Genomic DNA, 19685 nt, shown 5'->3' with positions numbered 1-19685 from the left:
GACGCCATTCCATCAAGAGAATGCCCGAAGACAGCATTCACCATGGATTCCGAGCAGAGCATACTCTTGGAAGCATCAAGACCTCACCATACACGGTTGTACAGTAGTTCAGCAGTTGTAGTTTTTATTGTGTTACAGTTTTTCTATGCTCAACACTAAGCAAAGCTTCCAACACTTTTTTGCTTACTTTGTCATTGTCATTTTCTCCAGTAGTTTGTTCTAATGTATGCATGTATGTCCGTCTGTTTGTCTGTTTGTTTGTGTGTCTGTTTCGTCTTTGTATTGTCTTAAGCATGTACCTTTAGTTTATGTCTTTTGCAGGCCGCTACAAGCTACCTAGCTTCTTTTGAGCCTTGCCTCCATGCGCTTCCTGCTACTTTCCTGCATCCAATGTTCTATAATATTGTGGAAATGTTTTGTGGAAATAAATGTAAATGTGAATTGAATTGAACATCACTGAAAATGCAAGCATAATAAAGAACTGAGTGCAGACAACCAGGTGGGCGGACCAACAAACAGGCAACACACACACAAACAGAAACTGGTTTTACATTTAGTCTCACATATGCTATGCAGCTGCTCACCCCAAAAAAGAAATTCCAACTCAAATTAGTATCGTTTTACCCTGACAGAGTAATAGCTTCAACTTTATTTCTTGCACGTAATACTGTACAGAAATTTAATTAAACATGTGCATGCATTACATTTGTTTTCCAATATTTAATTAACGAGCGATATTGACATTGAAACAGAAACTGAAAAATTCATAAATAAATATATACCATGGGTTAGACAAATATTCAAATTTATTCTGATATGGGGAGGGGTGGCGATTGATTTCTGAATAATATTGGACTTTCATAGGGCAAAAAGCACACAAATTTGTCCGCACATTTATTTTAGCTTACATAGGTTTCCTGCAAAAATACCCATAGCGCAAGCAACATTTTTCTCAGTATCCAGACAGGGCCCAGATCAGATGAGTAAAAAAATGTTTGTCTAATACTCTCCATGTGAAATAAATCCTTTTTAAACCAAAATCAGTCAAAGATGCCACATGATTGACAACAAATCAAGAGCCCCCCCCCCCTAAAAATAAAAAAAAAAACAGTAAATGATCCGATTAAATTCAAATCAGAGATTGGATCAAGTAACTATCAACATAGACTGTTTTCAACATAGACTGTCATCAACACTGTCCTGTTCTCACATATGCTCGAAAACTCAGGTAAGACTCGAGTGCGACTCGCAAGACCATACTGTCAGGATACTCATTAAAAAACATTTATTATCTGTTTTCCTTATTATTTGTTTCTTACTTTTGTTGCCACCCCAAGTCACATAGCTTTTATTAAGCATGTACATAACGGAGAGTTTTCAACGGCGGATGGTTCTGCGACGGTAATGATGACATTTGGCGTCAACTGCGCATGCGTCGACTTTGAGGACGGTCGTCCCCCCAATGTCTACGACAGTGCCTGGGATGAATCTGCGCTGTGCTGAAAATGACAACATTAGGCTGAAAACTACTTACCGTTGCAGCACCAGTCGTCCTAAAAAACTCTCTAATTTTTAATATACTACATAGGATTTTGTTTTCAATAAAATGATGGAATTGAAAAGTAATAAAATAATTAAAGATTTTTTTTGTTTTTAGCAGCACGCATCTAAACTTACAACTACACACTGACCAATATGTACAATAATTAAGACTACTCAATGAGCCTAAAGGACCTATAGTCACTGAATTACTTCCCTTTGTAAACACACAAGCTAGAATCCCCAAATTATTCTTAAAATACAAATAGCTGTTTCATAATGACCCTTACTTTGCTCTTGTTGCTGCATGAAACCGTCCCACTAGGGACTTTATCTGCCTAAAGTTATAATAGTGGTTTCTTAAACATTGTTCCATTCCATCATTCAGTGACGCTCATAGCACTTCCACATTATTACCCCAGGTCAATGGGCCTTATTTCATTCCTTAAACCATCTCAGCTCCCTGGTAAGTAAACAACCTGTGCTGCCAAGTGTGTAGCGCACAAAGTTAAAGGCAGGGGACACTATTGGTAATTACTCAAAATAATTATTGGCATAAAACCTTACTTGGTGACGAGTAATGGGGAGAGGTTGATGGTATAAAACATTGTGAGAAACGGCTCCCTCTGAAGTGCCATATTTTTAGAGAAAGACGTAATTTTCCACGAGTTCGATTTCGAGACCTCAGGTTTAGAACTTGAGGTCTCGAAATCAACCATCTAAACGCACACAACTTCGTGTGACAAGGGTGTTTTTTTCTTTCATTTTCATCTCGCAAGTTTGATGACTGATTGAGCTCAAATTTTCACAGGTTTGTTATTTTATGCATATGTTGAGATACACCAAATGTGAAGACTAGTCTTTGACAATTACCAATAGTGTCCACTGCCTTTAAATCAATCACAAGAACCATTTCAGGTACCCAAGTACCCCTGGGTGAAGAGAAGCAATTATAGTCAAGTGTCTTGCTAAAAAATAAAACAAGTGCCATGACCGAAATTGGAACCAACACCCTAAAGAGTCACCCACCAGAAATTGAGTCTTATGAGCTAAATCACTCGGCCACGACAAGCTTATCTTAACACCACCAAACCTTCGGACCCATAAGACGAGGATATTATGAAAATCATCAAGTAAAGGATCCTGGCCTTAGGTTGAGTTTGTTCAACCCACTGCATTATCTAGAAACAATAAATCTATAATTCTACATGTTGGAAATTCTGAAGCGCAACACCCTTTTATCCAAGTGACTGATGAATGCAATAAGGGCACTTCTCGTTTGCTAAAATCTTCAACAACCAACAAAAAAAAACCGGAATGAAATTTCGAAATTTGAGAAATGGCAAGTCAAAATGCAAAAACAAAAGTGATTTTCCAATACACAAACCTTAATTGAATTTTCCAAACTTTTTCAAATAGTACGCGTCAGAGATGAAAAATGTTTGCTATACAAATTTGATCCACATTTTTCTTGCTTTGGTCATGCAAGAAAATAATACATGAGATCTCTGAATTATGTTAATCAGGCCAAACACAATAAACAGAAATGGGAAAAACTCTCCATTCTCTCACATGATAAAATATCCTCACCCTCTCGCAGTCAAAACATTATTAAAGGAACACGTTGCTTTGGATCAGGCAGGTTGGTCATTGAAAAGCGTACGAAACCGTTTGTAATGAAATTCATATGGTCCATCCACACAAACATGCCTTGAAATTGCACGGTTTTCTTTTTACATCCCCAGCTAACACGGTTGGCCATTTTATGAAGTCAAGATATTGACTCCACAAAATGGAATAGAACGTAAAAGGAAAAATGCAATTTCGAGGCTTGTTGTGTGGATAGTTGTACTCTACTGTTAAGTTATCTATCTAACCATATGCATTTCATAACAAACGGTTTCAAGCGATGATCAAAGACCATCCCTACCTATCCAGGGCAACGTGTTCCTTTCAAAAAATGAAATTTTTACTATCGGTATCCATCTGTATCAAAAGGATTTTTCTTTCAAATGTTAAATTTCAGAGTTGGATTCAAAATCCAAGTGATAGGAAGTAATAGCAAGGGGTTTCTACAGCTTAAAAAAAAAAACTTGGATTAGGAAGCATGGCACACCATGAAAAAAACCACATTGCAGTTGTCATTAAACAAAAACAATATGTGCGTATGGCGACAGCTATTGATGCTTGGCTCATGCACTGGGCCCAGTTTCATAGAGCTGCTTATAAGCAGAAAAAAACTAGCTTAGCACAACCAAATTATGCTTAGCAAAAACTGGTAACCAGACAAACTTCTACACATTTTAACTAGTGATGTTACTGGTACCCGACTTATTTCTTGCTTAGCAAAGGAATTTGTTAAGCATAGCTTCCTGCGTAACCGCTCTATAAAATTGGGCCCAGATCAGTGCAGGACATTCTTTAAAGTGAAGACGACCCTCTTTACAGATAAGGTACAGTTTTGGTTAATGACATGTGGCCCTCGCTTGGTTCAATAAGACTACTTCAACTGTTGTGGCTGTTTCATGGCCATGCTAAACTTTCAGCCCTCTATGGTCTCTGACTATTCTAGCAATTTGCTAGAATCAACCCAACCTCGCTACCATGGGGAGCACGCCATATTGATACCTCTCGTCACTGAGCCCGGGAGGGATGTAATTAAAAACCAGTGCTGATTGGCTCCCAAGGGTGACTTCTTTGAAGCTACACTTGCAAAAACTTCAAAGCACTTGCACGATGCTTAGTAAACGCAGATTAAAAATGCAAGAATTTTGACAAGATTCCATTTCAAATGAATCATGTTTTTACACGGTCACCATAAACTGCATACAATTAAACATATCAAAAGATCACAGAAGAACGAGAGATGACCAGTTGCTCTTGACTCGATGCATTTTTTGCGTGTTAGGATACTTGAGCAGGCGCATAGAGTGGATCGGCCACAGGCCTAAGTAAAAAGTGCCAGATTCTAGCGCATTTTAATGAACCAATTCCAGGGGTGCAATTTGACGGTCCTAACCAAGGACTGTTGCGGTTGAATTGGCCATTGGTTAACCACTGGCTAATGACCAAAACAGTTGTTGGTTACGACCGCCAAAACGCACCCCACGCCGTGCCACCAGGCCCATGGGTTATAAGCAAGCAAGGCGTGCTGGGACAACATGGCGCTGCAAGATCGATCACCCCTGGGAACGAGGTTGGAATCAACCATCTCGGTGCCTGCCTTAAGAGCACTGAGCATATGCATTTATAATTTAAGTATACTTCCCAACTTCCCTAAAGGTCAAAAAAGGAGGAAAAAACCTGCAACTTTGATACGATGAGTACAAGGGGACGCTACTGTTGAAGATCTATAATCTAGATTGCTACTATTGCATTAAAAGGTCTTCCTGTGGACGGCTTTGACACCATCTTCGTCGTATTCCTTTTTAGAGACCCACATCTTCTTGAAGGTGTCTAAGGATGCTAAGATGGAACCCCTGAAGAGAGAGAGAGAGAAAAAACATATATTAGGAACTCAACCGTCAAATCAATAGACCCTTCCCATGAAATGTAAATTAATTTGCACATAGCGTGTGCGCACTAACATTTTGGTTGGCAAAATGAGGAAACATCGCGCTGTTTTGTATGTGGCTAATAGCAGGGTGACGCAGACGCACTTGTGCACCTGCTTATTGCACATCTCAATAGGGTCTGTACGCATGCGTGAATGTGATTAGCATAGTTCATGGGAAGGGTATTGGAAATTAGAGGAAAAAATTACAGGAATTTGTGAAATGGGGTTTATCAAATTGAGGTTAGGGAAACTATTTGAAAAAAAGGTTTCTTCAACAAGAAATGTAATGCTTACCCAATCCATGTTGAGTATAACCTCTCTTGTGGTGCCGATATCTGCAATAAAATGGAAAATTTTAGTGAATTCTTTTATTGATATGGTCACGGAGAAAATATCTCCAGAACTACTGAAATGGTTTGCAGACCACTGTCGAGGGATAAAACTTTATCCCCAGGCACTCAAAAAGGCCTACGACATGAGCTCTTTCCAAACAAAACAGGAAAGGTTCATCCATATTTAATTTGCCGTTTCTTTTGTACACCAGTAAGTAACCTATTCATTCATTGACATTTTCATAATCCCAAAAACAATTTCTGTTCACAGAACTTTCATGTGTATTTTAAGGTTTGTAGCAAATAGAAAAATCCAAACCAAAACCTACCCTGATCTTAACGTCTTTTGGAGCTAGTTTCTTGACCTCACTGAGCAGCCTGTCACCGAATCCCCTGAACAGTGTTGAGCCACCAGACAGGACGATGTTTGCAAACAGGGTCCTTCTCAGGTCCATGTCAGACTTCTGGATGGCAAAGGTCAGCACCTCGTGGAGTCCCTCGCACTCCTCACCGATAAGGTCCGGTCTGAAGAGAAGCTCTGGCGCCCTGAACTTGGCTGGTCCCACCTGGAGACGCAAGATGTAATTACATTGAATCACAATGTTTAAAGGCAGTGGACACTATTGGTAATTACTCAAAATTATTATTAGCATAAAACCTTTCTTGGTGACGAGTAATGGGGAGAGGTTGATGGTTTAAAACATTGTGAGAAACGGCTCCCTCTGAAGTGCCATAGTTTTCGAGAAAGAAGTAGTTTTCCATGAATTTGATTTCGAGACCTCAGATTTAGAACTTCAGGTCTCGAAATCAACCATCTAAATGCACACAACTTTGTGCGACAAGGGTGTTTTTTTTTCTTCTTTCATTATTATCTTGCAAGTTCGGTGACCGATTGAGCTCAATTTTAACAAGTTTGTTATTTTATGCATATGTTGAGATACATCAACTTTGAAGGCTAGTCTTTGACAATCACCAAAAGTGTCCACTGCCTTTAAGAGGTAAAACAAAATTCTTTGAACAAACAAACGAACTGGAAAGACTAGAGTACGAGTTAAGGACATTTTATATACAAAGACGAAACAAACAGACAGTCAGGCAGACGAACAAATTACTGAAGAAAAATGACAATGACATTTAACGATTGTTAAGGCTCACCTCGAGTGTGCTCCCATCTGGCAATGTGTAGAGAGATTTCTCTGTATCTGTTGTCTCTTCTTTCTGAGGATTGATGGACAGGAAACAGGATCGCTGCAAGAGAAATATCCGGATCAAAAATATCTTAGTCAGCAGGGCTCGAATTTGATGGACAAATCCACAAGACCGCCAACAGAGGGGGTGTTATGCAGTGAACAAATTCCCTTGTACAGCAGAGCAAAATGCTACGCAAAATGTGTTAGTTTCTACTCAACAATCATGATTTGCTACTTAATATTAGCAATCTGTGTGCACATTTAATGATGTTCAGTTGAAATATTTTGCTAAGCAAAACTGCTGGATGAAATCGTATGCATGATATTATTAGGCCTAATGCATATATCATAAACAACCAATATACCTGCTAACATTATTTGGATATAAATAAAGCATTCTACATCCGTAAAGGTTAAAGGTTGCTTTGTTTCTACATAATAATAATAATAGAATTAATGATCATAATAATTTAGGCCTACTACAATTACAGTGCACCCTCTCCATCCAAAAACGCTTGAAAATGCAAAGTTACAATAACATTCTGTAAAAGTTCAACAAATAAAATCAAAAGTTCAATAAAAGTAAAAAAACACAATGTACCAAACATACAAATGCAGCATAAAATATAGGCAATAACACGCAAAATGGACACCATCACCCTTAACGAGGGGAACATGACAATCAAATGCACAATTAAAAATCTGTAACAATTCAGAATAAAATTTAAAGACAATCATTCAATATAGGGTAACATTACATACAATGTACACGCAAAATGGACACCATCACCCTTAACGAGGGGAACATGACAATCAAATGCACAATTAAAAATCTGTAACAATTCAGAATAAAATTTAAAGACAATCATTCAATATAGGGTAACATTACATACAATGTACACGCAAAATGGACACCATCACCCTTAACGAGGGGAACATGACAATCAAATGCACAATTAAAAATCTGTAACAATTCAGAATAAAATTTAAAGACAATCATTCAATATAGGGTAACATTACATACAATGTACCAATCAGCGTACAAATGCAACAACAAATTACAGACCATAACGCTCAGAAGAGCCACACTCACACCAAGGGGAACAAATGGGGTTAAATGTACAATTAAACAAGATCAAAATGGAAAGAAGAAAAACGCAAAGCACACACCAATAAACAACATGGCAGTGTGTGACTAAAGACTGCAGTGGGTCTTTTTCCTTTAAAATACCCTGGCGAATCAACCGCCCACATTCCTGTAAACAAAAAGGTATCCAAGCATTTGGGTAGCCAAAACTCCTTTTGATGACAAAAAGAATGCAACATTGTACCCCTACTAGAATTTGGGTTCGAATCTGGTCCTGCTCAGTCACAACACTTGTGTCCTTTAGCAAGGGACTTTATCATAATCATTTGGCAATTATAAATGGGTACCGGCAAGTGCTGGGAAGTAAACTGCGATGGACTCAGTGGCATCCTGTCCAGGGGAAATAAAAATATTCTCAGTCGTTTACTGCCAAGGAAACTGGGTACAGACACCGGCCTGATGAGCCATATTCAGAGATTGTCCTCCGAGTCGGTTCAAAATCCGGAAGAGAAAATGAAAAACCAATATTTGACAATAGGCCCCTTGCACAACGCGGAACACACCTCCTAAGAATGCACGTCTACCATTTCCAGCATTTTCGGAATCAATTCCTTTGAGCCCAATTTTGACTCCCAAACTGGCGGAAAAGATAGGTGCGTGAAAATGCGCTGCGCATTGTGCAAGTGGGTCTATACCAACCTCTTTGATCATCTTGACAACTTCCAGTTCAGCTGACGTGTGGAAGTTGTAACCTTCTTTTCTGAGCAGCAGCTGGAGGTAACGAGTGACGTCACGTCCAGCTATGTCTACCCTCATGATAGAGTGGGGGAGGGCGAACCCCTCGTAGATCGGTACGGCGTGCGTTACACCGTCACCCGAGTCTAGAACCACTCCGGTAGTACGACCTGTCGCATATCTAGTAAACAATAAAAAGGGAATGAAAAGCTTGACCAAAAGACCAAAGGTGTTTTATTGTTTAGGCAAACCACTTTTTGTGATGAAACGTTAAGGTCGCAGTTTCAAGTCACACTTGAGTCATTTTTTTGTTTACCCCAAACCTATTTTAAGTAAAGTTTTCCGCAACTGTCTTCACCACATGAAAGTTGTAAAAACCTGTGAACATTCATATCTAAAGACACTGGACACCTTTAGTAATTGTCAAAGACCAGTCCTTTCACTTGGTTTATCTCAACATATGCACAAAATAACAAACCTGTGAAAATTTGAACTCAATTGGACGTTGAAGTTGCGAAACGATAATGGAAGAAAAAAACTTGGGGAGAGTCTAATTCTGAGGTCTCGAAATAAAATTCAAATATTTTAGTGAGAAATAGCTTCTTTCTCAAAAAATGAAGTTACTTCAGAGGGAGCCATTTCTCACTGTTTTATAAGGGAATGAAAGGGTAGCGACGAGTTCTTAAATACTGTTTTATACTATCAACATCTGTCTATTGACCGCTAACAAGCAAGTTTTTATGCTAACAATTTATTATTACCAATTGCAAATAGTGTCCGCTGCCTTTAATACAAATTGTCTTATTCTAGAAGTGTTATGAGACAAACATTGTTCTTACAAACTAAGAATGGCCTGCATTGAGATGAAGAGAGCCGGGACGTTGAATGTCTCGAAGAACACCTCAGCCGCTTTCTCTCTGTTCTTCCTCGGATTAAGAGGGGCCTCTGTCAGTAACACAGGATGCTGTAGACATGAGATACAAACAATCGATCCGAATTATTAGCTGTCAAAATAGGATATAGGGCCCTTTTCAAGAATAGTCCAGGGCCCAATTTCATAGCGCTGCTTAGCGGTCGATTTTGTGCTTACTGTGCAATTTCCATTTCATAGCTGCTAACCGTAAGCACAGGAAAAGGCATGCTAACCTTCCGTTGCTTACATCAAGTCACAATGCAAATCCATGGTAAGCGCGCAATATGGCCACCCAATTTTTCTGCTAACCTGTGAAATACGCTTGCACCTTGGCAAATTGTTCTGCTACATATCACGAAAATTGGGCGTAGGCCTTGAACTTTGCTCTTGAAGGGGCACAGCAATTTTCCTTTGATGAAATATGCACACGTAATGCACAGTGCGTACACATGTGCAGTTTTCATTGCTTTACATCAAAGATGATGGTTAATGACGTCATGTGCAATTATTCTATTTCATAACGCTGCTAACCAATAACACACAAAAATGCATGGCTTCTGGTGCAAACAGTAAGTAAATGAATGGCGTTAACAGAAAAATATGACAAAGACATGGCGTCCCCACGACAATTACTTTTAACACACAACCCTGACAACAAGTCCCCCATCACTTTGCAATTAATGCATTTCCTTCTAGACACTCATTCAACATCAGCTAACATGTGTGTTCAATTACAATGCTATATCATCAAGCAAGTTCCCATTGGGCTACTCATTATAGGTTTTCTTGTACTCCATTCTGTAGGGTTTTTTCTTTCATCTAAATCTTCCTCATGTCAAAATTTAACAAGAATTAACATAGGAAAAAACATTAATATTTTGGAGTTTTTTACATGGGGATGGCAGAGCTGCTTGCCTGGAGTGGCTGACAAAGTATTTAGAGCGCAGGCTGCAGCTATCGTGGAATACCGAAAATAAATGTTTTAAAACTTTTAATACGAATATGGTATTGCTAGTTTACAATGGTAAAGAAATCACAATAGTAAAGAAATCACAATAGTAAAGAAATCACAATAGTAGAGAAATCATAGAGAAATCCGAACTGATCGGTGGACAGACAGTGGCGTCTCATGAGTGACGAGGTCTTAGAGCGGAAGGCGAAATGGTGCGCTCATGTTATGAGACAGGGAGGCCTACCCGGCGCAGCTATAGATGGTCTGCCTACAGGTACAATTCGAGGCAGAGACCGCCCTAACCTGCGCTCGATAGACAATGTCACAAAGTGGAGTGGAAGAAGCGTCAAAGAACTGAGAAGAGCAGCGATCGAGAGACACCATGATGGCACCCCCATTACAATCTGAGGACGAGGCGGCCACGGATGCAAGTCTATGCCGAATGATAATGATGATGATAGAGAAATCATCGAGAAATCATAATAGTAGAGAAAAAAACTTACCTCCTCTGAGAATGTCTGGAGTTGGTCTTTGGAATAAATATACTGCCATATTCTCTCCATGTCGTTCCAGTCTTTTACTATGCCATGCTGTCAATAAATATTTAATAAGAGTTAAGATTATTACAGCATTTTAGTGCACAAAACTCAGGCCTATTTATTTCTGGTTTGTTTTACATTCATTCACTTACTATTTTTGTTAAAAATAACTCGCGTAAAAAGAAAATGTGTGTGTCCCCCCCCCACCCCGCCCCCAAAAAATAAAATAATTATACAACTACAAACAAGGAAAAGGTTGAGGATAGCCCAAAAAGGAATCAAATCACTATTACAAAAATATATCTTTATTATCCATTGTAAACGAGTCCCCTTGCTCTTTTAAACCTATTGACCCCTTGCACGCGCCTCACACGCGGTGACCAATGCCATGCTCACCATGTTGGTGGGCATGTTAGGTTTCATATATTAATGCCACGTCGCCTTAAAATGCGCACTTCACTACATAACGCACAGCATAGAGTTGTGTATAAAAGTGTATAGTGAAATTGCCCACCAGTATGGCGCATTCAAGATTTTTCTGATGATGACGTCAGGGTCAATACTCCAAATTTGGCACAATTTGTACCCATAATGCCCAGTACATGTATGAAACATTACTGCTTATCACGAGTGCGTTTTGGCGACCCCAACCAGAAACATTGGTCATCAGTTGAGCATTTTTGCATTTTCTGTTGAGCGCAGTGATGACGCTATTCAGACCAATCGGTAACCGACTTGTGGACTCGGTTGGGCTTTGTTTGGGGTCGCCAAAACGCACTCCAGAAATAGCTGAACAGCCAAAACAACAGGGGCCAATTTCATAGAGCTGCTTAAGCAAAAAAATTGCTTAAGCACGAAAATAGCTCGCTTATTTTACACTTGTTAATGGCCAAAATTTCATGCCATATACATTGCTTATGACTAGTATTTAGCTGTTGTTTACTTAGCATAACAATTGAGTGGAGTCTTGGCCGGTAATCTGATTTTACTAAGCAATGATGTGTTTGCTTAAGCAAAATGATGTGCTTAAGCAGCTCTATGAAATTGGGCCCATGTCATTTATGCACCAATTGTGACTGGTTTCCAGCTTGTTTTTGCCCCAGCACAAATTCTGACTGTTGTCTGCTTACAAAGCAGCTCAATGAAATTAGGCCCTGGAGACAAAAGGGGGACGAACCTAATCAAATTGACACTACATAGCTTTGTGGAAAATAGAATTATAGAAGTAATAACCTATTTATTTATGAATGCATGTGTCACATGGTGCGTGGATTTAAACTGGGTCACATCTTGCAAGCAATAAACTTGCATGATTCAACGAACGATTTATCAGGGCGCTTAGAAAACAAGTGGATAGCTTTTAAAACCATAAAAAAATGTAGCTTAGCACAACACAATTATGCTTTAACCAGAATAAGGTTCCCACTTGCCAGCTAAAATACCATGTTACCGGTACATACATTGTGTAAAAGAATCTGCCCATGACTGGCATATATTGTATAATGCATATTTTTGCTAAGCAGTAAAAAGCAATGTTTTCTACTTTTAGAGGCTCAATGAATTTGGGCCTGGAGGTCAACAGAGGCAAAGGCCAGCGTGGCCTCCATGAAATTCCAAGCAACGATTTTGTTAAAGGCAGTGGACACTTTCGGTAATTACTCAAAATAGTTATTTGCATAAAACCTTACTTGGTAACACGTAATGGGGAGCTGTTGGTAGTATAAACCATTGTGAGAAGCGGCTCCCTCTGAAGTAATGTACATGTAGTTTTTGAGAAAGAAGTAAGTTTCCACGAATTTGATTTTGAGACCTCAGATTTAGAATTTGAGGTCCCGAAATCAAGCATCTAAAAGCACACAACTTTGTGTGACCAGGGCGTTTTTTCTTTCATTATTATCTCGCAACTTCGGCAACCAATTGAGCTCAAATTTTCACAGGTTAGTCATTTTATGCATATAGTGTTGAGATACACCGAGTGAGAAGACTGGTCTTTGACTATTACCAATAGTGCCCAGTGCCTTTAAACGATCAATGTTAAACATTCCAAGCCCCGCCATCATGTTTTGGTCTCAACCACCATTCAACCACAAGGCACTGTACACAGCATTTGTAATGGCATTGACATTGTTGTACAATGAGTATTATTAGAAATCTGTGGAGGTATTATCATTACGCCCTACTTACTCCAAACAACAGCTGCGGTGCAGATGACACGGCCGGGCTGCATTTAGAAGACACGTCGTGTGAAAATCAATATTGAACTGTACAATAAATATTGCGCATTTGCTGATTGATAGCCAAAGTCCCAATGTACACAAAATCATGTAAAAATTATTTAGTCTATTGGTTGAATATTACCAGTTTTACTGTCTGCTGATTTTTTATGTGTAAGATGATGGTGATATTTAGTTTTCAGAGTCGCACGCCTGATAACTTCACGGAGGCAAAAGGCGATTGCCTCCATGCCCCCGATCATTGCCTAGGTGCCCTTGAAATGCTCCAGTAGAAATTTACAATTTCCTCACAGGGTGCCCTTTACCAACATGACCAAGGAGAAAATGCCTTGGTGCCCTTGCCCTTTCAAAAGGAAGTGGAATACATACATACAATGTACTTGTACACACAAGGCTCAAGTTTTACACTGGAGCACTGGCCCGGGGCAAGTGGCTTCAGTGTTGGGCCAGTAAACTCAAGACAGGAATAGTTCATTGGTCTTGTTTTTTGCTTTTTTTAATTCAACATTTTTGTCTCATGTGCAAATGTTGAGTTTGAGGCTAACAAATCTTTTAATCAAGCTGAGTATCACCCATCAAATAATCACGTTGTTGTGTAGCCTAGTGGTTTTAGTGTATTCTGTATTTTGGTAATGTTTTTAGACTCACAAACCAAAGTGAATTTCACTGTAAGTGAATGTGTGACATTAAAACAGACTAAATTCTAAATTCATAAATACTGAACTCTAAATTCAAAACTTATTCATTTTAAATTCCAATTGTTTTGTGCCTTGTGGTTTTTTAGCAGCTTTTATCAAATTGTGACCTGTTTCCCTTCACAAGAAGAAAAAAGTTATTCAAAGCTAAAGTAGTTTTATCACAAAATTACAACCACATTGCAACAAAAAAAAGGGGAAAAAAGAGGAAAACTGTAACCACATTCAACATTGTTATGCGTTTTTTAATTTTTCTAATTCTATGTGACTAAATATTTAAAGAAATAAAATAATAATAATAATTAAAAGATTCAAAAAGGGCCAAACTGCAATAATGGCCTCAAAGCGCTAAATACAAAGGTAAAAGGCCCTTTACCAAACTACAACATTACAAAACAGAGAGTTTTCTTACAATGATAATTATGTGTAAGAAAATTTGATTCAATTTGAAGGGATCAGCAAAAAAAAGGATTCATGTTCAGGTAAGCGACAAGACGGCCTAGCCTAGACTGCGCAGAAACTGTGATGTACTCTCCAGTGCATGGTTCCGATATGCTCTATGGTTTCTAGTTAGTCTAGTCGGTCTAGTCAAGCCTAGTCGCTCACCGAACTTGCGCTTGTCTACACAACATTTGAGGAAAATGCATAGAAATAGAAAAGCTAAAAAATTAAAACAAAGAAAACGCTGAGCTCGGCCACCCACTGAGTGGTCTGTGGACGCGGCATATCGACAACACGCGATACGCTTGTATGGCAAAATGATCATCGCGTGAGACGCATGTATGGCAAAATATCAAGATGGCAGCGCACATAGACCGTTTCTAGTGTTTTCATTGGTCAATATTCATGACGTCATTGTATGGCAAAATATTTTGCCATACACACGTAAGAAAATGGTGTACGCGCGTCCATAAAAATGGTCTCACAAAGAAATAGCATGCACAATGACATACTCAGCCTTCTCCGGATTCTCCTTCTGTTGGTACATATGTAAGTTTTTGATCAAGAGAAATTAATCAATTTTTCATCTAAACTTACCTCCATTGGATATTTGATTGACAACAGACCACGATGCTCTTCTCCTTTTGGACCAATGAACATGTCACCTTCTAAAGCTCCAGCCATCACCCGCACATGCTTTGGTCTTCCAACACTTGAAGGGGGATAAAGAAACAAACAATTAAAAGTTAATATTATTATTTCCTTTAAAAATTGCAAACTGCATCGAATAATGAGAATGTGGCAGGTTGGGATAACCGTTTTTTATTATAATTTTCCCTTCCATGTTTTCTTTCTACAAACAAATTTAAATAAAAAACTGTAAAAATTGTAAAAATCGGCAGAACCAGAAACACTTAGGAGCAGCAGAAACTTACTAGATATCGAACTCAGGCCTGATCAAATTGATTCATACAGAGTGTATTTTAATATTTTTACATTATTATTGACCCCTTGCACGCGCGTCACACGCGGCGACTGGTGCCACACTCACCATGTTGTTGGTCAGCTAAAAATGCGCACTTCTCTGAATAACACACGTTGACATTGACCACCAAAATGGCGCATCCAAGATTATTCTGATGACGACGTCAGGTGAATTGGGTCAATTACATGTATTTTCAACAAACGTACACGTGTAAGTGTAACATTACCTGTAACATCACAAGTTTACATATGAACCACATAGCCCTAAGTGATGTACACTTATGAATCAATTCAGCATGATTTGTACACTACAACGTATTATATGGAAGAAAATATGGGCTAAACTCTTAGAGATTGCATCGTCTGATTTTTATCAACTTTCGATATGAAGAAAGGGAGCACATTTAACAACTTTTGCACCTGTTACTTTGGTAAACTACTATTTTAAGAAGGATTGTAAAATGTAAAATTTTCCACACATTAGACTAGTTACAGTATTTCACCTGCCAGAAAGACCCCAGAATTTACAATGCAAATCTGTTTTTAAACAAAGGTTACACATATCATCAAGCAGAACATGAAGTGTTAAGAACACTTTACATCATGTGAACAATATTTGCTACCTCACTTTGGAATAAGAAGGCATGACAAATGCATTGCACTTGATGTTTTTAACAGACAACAAACTACCCATACATTATGAACACCTACCAGGAAATATAATAGTAAGAAGGTCATGTGATTATGGTCTAAGTGTATGTCTAATACTTTACACATTTGTAAATTCTAACCTTCATACATTTACATGTAGATTGTCAGGGAATGTCAGTTCAAGAAAAAACACTGGAAGAATTGTATCAAGGGGGAGCGGGGTTCCAGAGTTCACCCCATAACCTTCAGAATTTGGCATCCTTCTTATACAGCACCACTGTGTTTGTTGCGGCGTGTGATATCAGCCCAATTTCATGGCTCTGCTTACCCTGGGCAAAGAATCAGCGTTTACGGAAGCAGGAATTCCGCGCTTACTGTAAAGCAGGGAATTTTTGCTTGTGCGCTTGCGTACTCCACGTTACTAGGCATTTGTAGCTTACATATGTACACAGCTAGCACAGAAATTTAGCACATTTGCACAATAAGCAGAGAATGGTGATGGTAAGCAGAGCCATGGTAAGCAGAGCCATGGCAAGCAGAGCCATGGTAAGCAGAGACATGGTTAGCAGAGCCATGGTAAGCAGAGCCATGAAATTGGGCCCAGCTCATGCGGAAGTACACATACAGTATGGGATAATAAATATACTCCGTATTCAGGTCAGGTCAGTGGTTACTTTCCTGTCCTTCATCTCTATGGACCCTGGTTCGAATCCCAGACCAGAGACTTGCACTGGCATGGATTGGGTTGGGTTGTCAGTCCCTACTCGACTGCATGGAATTTCCCTTTCGAGGGTTTTCCTCCCACATCTTAAACAGGAATTATTTCTTTTTCTTCTCTAAAGACGAATCCGACGCGCACTGGGCGCGCAAGTGTTGAGCACCGGGCACGCAACGCAAGTGTTGAGCACCGCGCGCCATTTGCTGCGATGTCTTCAATGCCTAGATTGTGCACAAAAAGACACCACAGTTGGTAATTTTCAATAGAGGGCGCTACCAATTTTGTTTCGTCTGATTGGTCTATACACAGATACATATTACTCAGGCATTAGGGCCACAGTGCTAGTCACTTTTGAGGGGCCCTAGGTTTCATTTCATTACTACATAAAACAACAAATGCTGCATGCTCGGTTGATAGTTTCCCAGTCCCATCCACAAGAATGTTTTCTTCACTCGCCATCAAATTTTGCATTACATACAAAATGACAAATAACTTTAAAATATAATGCATAAAATAATATGTCAAACTGCATGGTGAAGAACAGGGAAAGAGGACTAAAAACAAAAACACAAATTGTCCACTCATTTTGACGAAAAATTGTGTTTCTTTAGTCAACCAGATATTAAGAATCAGTTTTACAAATTATGTATGTATTGAGTGAAATAGTGTCTCCACTGTGTCTGTGAGGATTTAGCAATATTTTTTAAGAAAAACTTATAAGTAAACAAAGCACACTTACTAATTAGGAAAATGGTACTTTGGGATCTGGTCACCAGCAAAGCCTGCTTTGACAACACCCGAACCCTGCAAAGAAAAAAAAATCATTAGAGGCTAATGCAATATCTGTGTTGAAAATATTTCCGTTAATTTCTAATCTCATGCAATCTGATACCGAAATAAGGCTTTGTAATTGAAGACATTTTGTTTTATCTTACATTAGGAGTAGAGAAAAAGTAGGACCAAAAATTGCTCAAACCTATAGAAACCATACAACACTAACGTAAAAAGTTAATTGTGATCATCAATCGTTGATCTTCCTGATTGGGCTGACCACTGGGCAGCTGTGAATAGTGCATGCATATATCACAACATGAACATGTCCATGAAGACTAGGATTTATCTTTAATAATAAAAAATATATATTTTTAATAAAAAATATAACTTGATTAAAAACGGTACGATGGAGGATTTTTTTGTTCACAGCATGGATTCGGTCATAGTATACATTATAACCATTACAATATAGGCCTGGTGCCTACTCATTCATACATTGACCTATCATTTTTATCCTTTTTATTTAAAGGCAGTGGACACTATTGGTAAGTACTCAAAAATAATAATTAGCATAAAACCTTACCAGGCCTGATACTTCACGGAGGCAACGAAGGCGATTGCCTCCGTGTCCCCTGGTCATTGCCTTGGTGCCCTTGAAATGCTCCAGTACAAATTTGCAATTTCATCATAGGGTGCCCTTTACCAAGAAGAAAATGCCTTGGTGCCCTTGCCCTTTCAAAAACGAAGCATACAGCCCTGCCTTACTTGGTAACAAGTAATGGGGAGAGGTTGATAGTATAAAACATTGTGAGAAACAGCCCCCTCTGAAGTGAAGTAGTTAATCGAGAAAGGAGTAATTTTCCACGAATTTGATTTCGAGACCTCAGATTTAGAATTTGAGGTCTCGAAATCAAGCATCTGAAAGCACACAACTTCGTGTGACAAGGTGTTTTTTCTTTCATTATTATCTCGCCGTTTCGATGACCAATTGAGCTCAAATTTTCACAGGTTTGTTATTTTATGCATATAATGTTGAGATACACCAAGTGAGAAGAATGGTCTTTGACAATTACCAAAGGAGTCCAGTGTCTTTATATCATGCATTGCTTCCCAACCCATGCATTTATAATTGTTTTTAGTATTTTTGACATCAGACAAAAAACACACACAATCAGGGTCCATAAGTTAAGAAAATCATTGTGTGATCTGATAATGATGCCGTGCTGAACCAGTCCAAAGAAATGTCTGTAGGCCAGTAGTCAAGCCCAAGCATGGCAAGGCTGAGCAGACAGACTCCAGCAGTCCAGAGAGAGAAAGGAGAATGAAAAATACACAGCACCAAAGCAGCCAGCAGAGTGAAGCCTTTTGGTCGAGTAGTGTAGTGACTAGTGGTGGAGTCTATACACCGGCAAATCCATCATGATTCACGAGTAGATAATTGGAAAAGTTTCCGTATGGCGCCACCACTTTTTCATTTGATGTATCTAATTTATCTCATTAGTTGGATATCCCTTGGCCTTTTTGTAAAAATTAGTGAAAAAGTGGTGGCGCCATACAGAAGGTTATCCAGATAATTAACTAACATTAACACTGTCACTTAAACTACAGTTGCGAACAAATCACAACAGTCATTGCATTGTATTGTAACATTGTCATCAATAATGTCATTACATACAAAACATTGAATTGATCTGGGTGGGTGGTTGACACTGACATTATTAAAAAATAAAACCATCTCACTCAACTCAACCTGGCTGAAACTTCCCCTTTAAATAAAACAGTTACAATTCTCATTCCACTTGACTTACATTATCTATGACAACCGGCTGATTTGCTATCACATCGTACGAATCCATAGCTGCTTATTTTGGTTTAATTCTCGTTTTGTTACCAAATATTGAGCATCGCCTGTTTTTATGGGTTGGACGTGGATTGATCTTCCGCCGATTGAGATGTGTACAGAAAAACCGACCTTTTTACATTTTAGTCGGACACCCGTTTAAAAAAAATCACTGTTTAGTAACGCTCAGCGTCGGGGTACCGACTTGATTTCTGGAACGGCCACAATGAATATAAACAGCGCCCTCTACCAATTGGTGCAAGATATGTGAACAGATTTCCTACGGTACATGTACGAGTAGGATTCTACTCTACTCTACTCACTACATAACTGGTACTCTTCACGTCGCTGTGTTAAGCCAATGCAAAAATAACTGAGTACCAGCATACACCATACCATACATAATGTACACTAGCGGTAAAAATCCTTTACACAAATATTTCGAAATGTGGGTGAGGGTGTTATACGCCTCTCTCAATATTTATGCATGGCGTCATAATTCTAA

The 19685-nt window shown here is 38.9% G+C and overlaps 1 protein-coding gene across 1 annotated transcript; it reads right to left on the bottom strand.

The window, feature by feature from the left end:
- Window positions 1–613: 613 nt before the first annotated feature.
- On the bottom strand, window positions 614–19305 carry LOC139940477 (alpha-centractin). The gene is made up of 10 exons (XM_071936752.1): window positions 19149–19305; window positions 17306–17370; window positions 14811–14925; window positions 10808–10894; window positions 9279–9403; window positions 8404–8620; window positions 6583–6675; window positions 5757–5993; window positions 5390–5430; window positions 614–5018 (listed from the first exon to the last, which is right to left on the bottom strand). The coding sequence occupies exons 1-10, from the start codon at window positions 19194–19196 to the stop codon at window positions 4916–4918; spliced, it is 1131 nt and encodes a 376-aa protein (XP_071792853.1). The 5' UTR covers window positions 19197–19305; the 3' UTR covers window positions 614–4915.
- Between the last annotated feature and the right edge of the window lie 380 nt (window positions 19306–19685).

The sequence above is a fragment of the Asterias amurensis genome, chromosome 8, assembly GCF_032118995.1.
Source record: "Asterias amurensis chromosome 8, ASM3211899v1".
In the NCBI taxonomy this organism is placed as follows: Eukaryota; Metazoa; Echinodermata; class Asteroidea; order Forcipulatida; family Asteriidae; genus Asterias; species Asterias amurensis.
The sequence above is the reverse complement of the archived record's forward strand: the minus strand, read 5'-3'. Positions and strand labels throughout refer to the sequence as shown.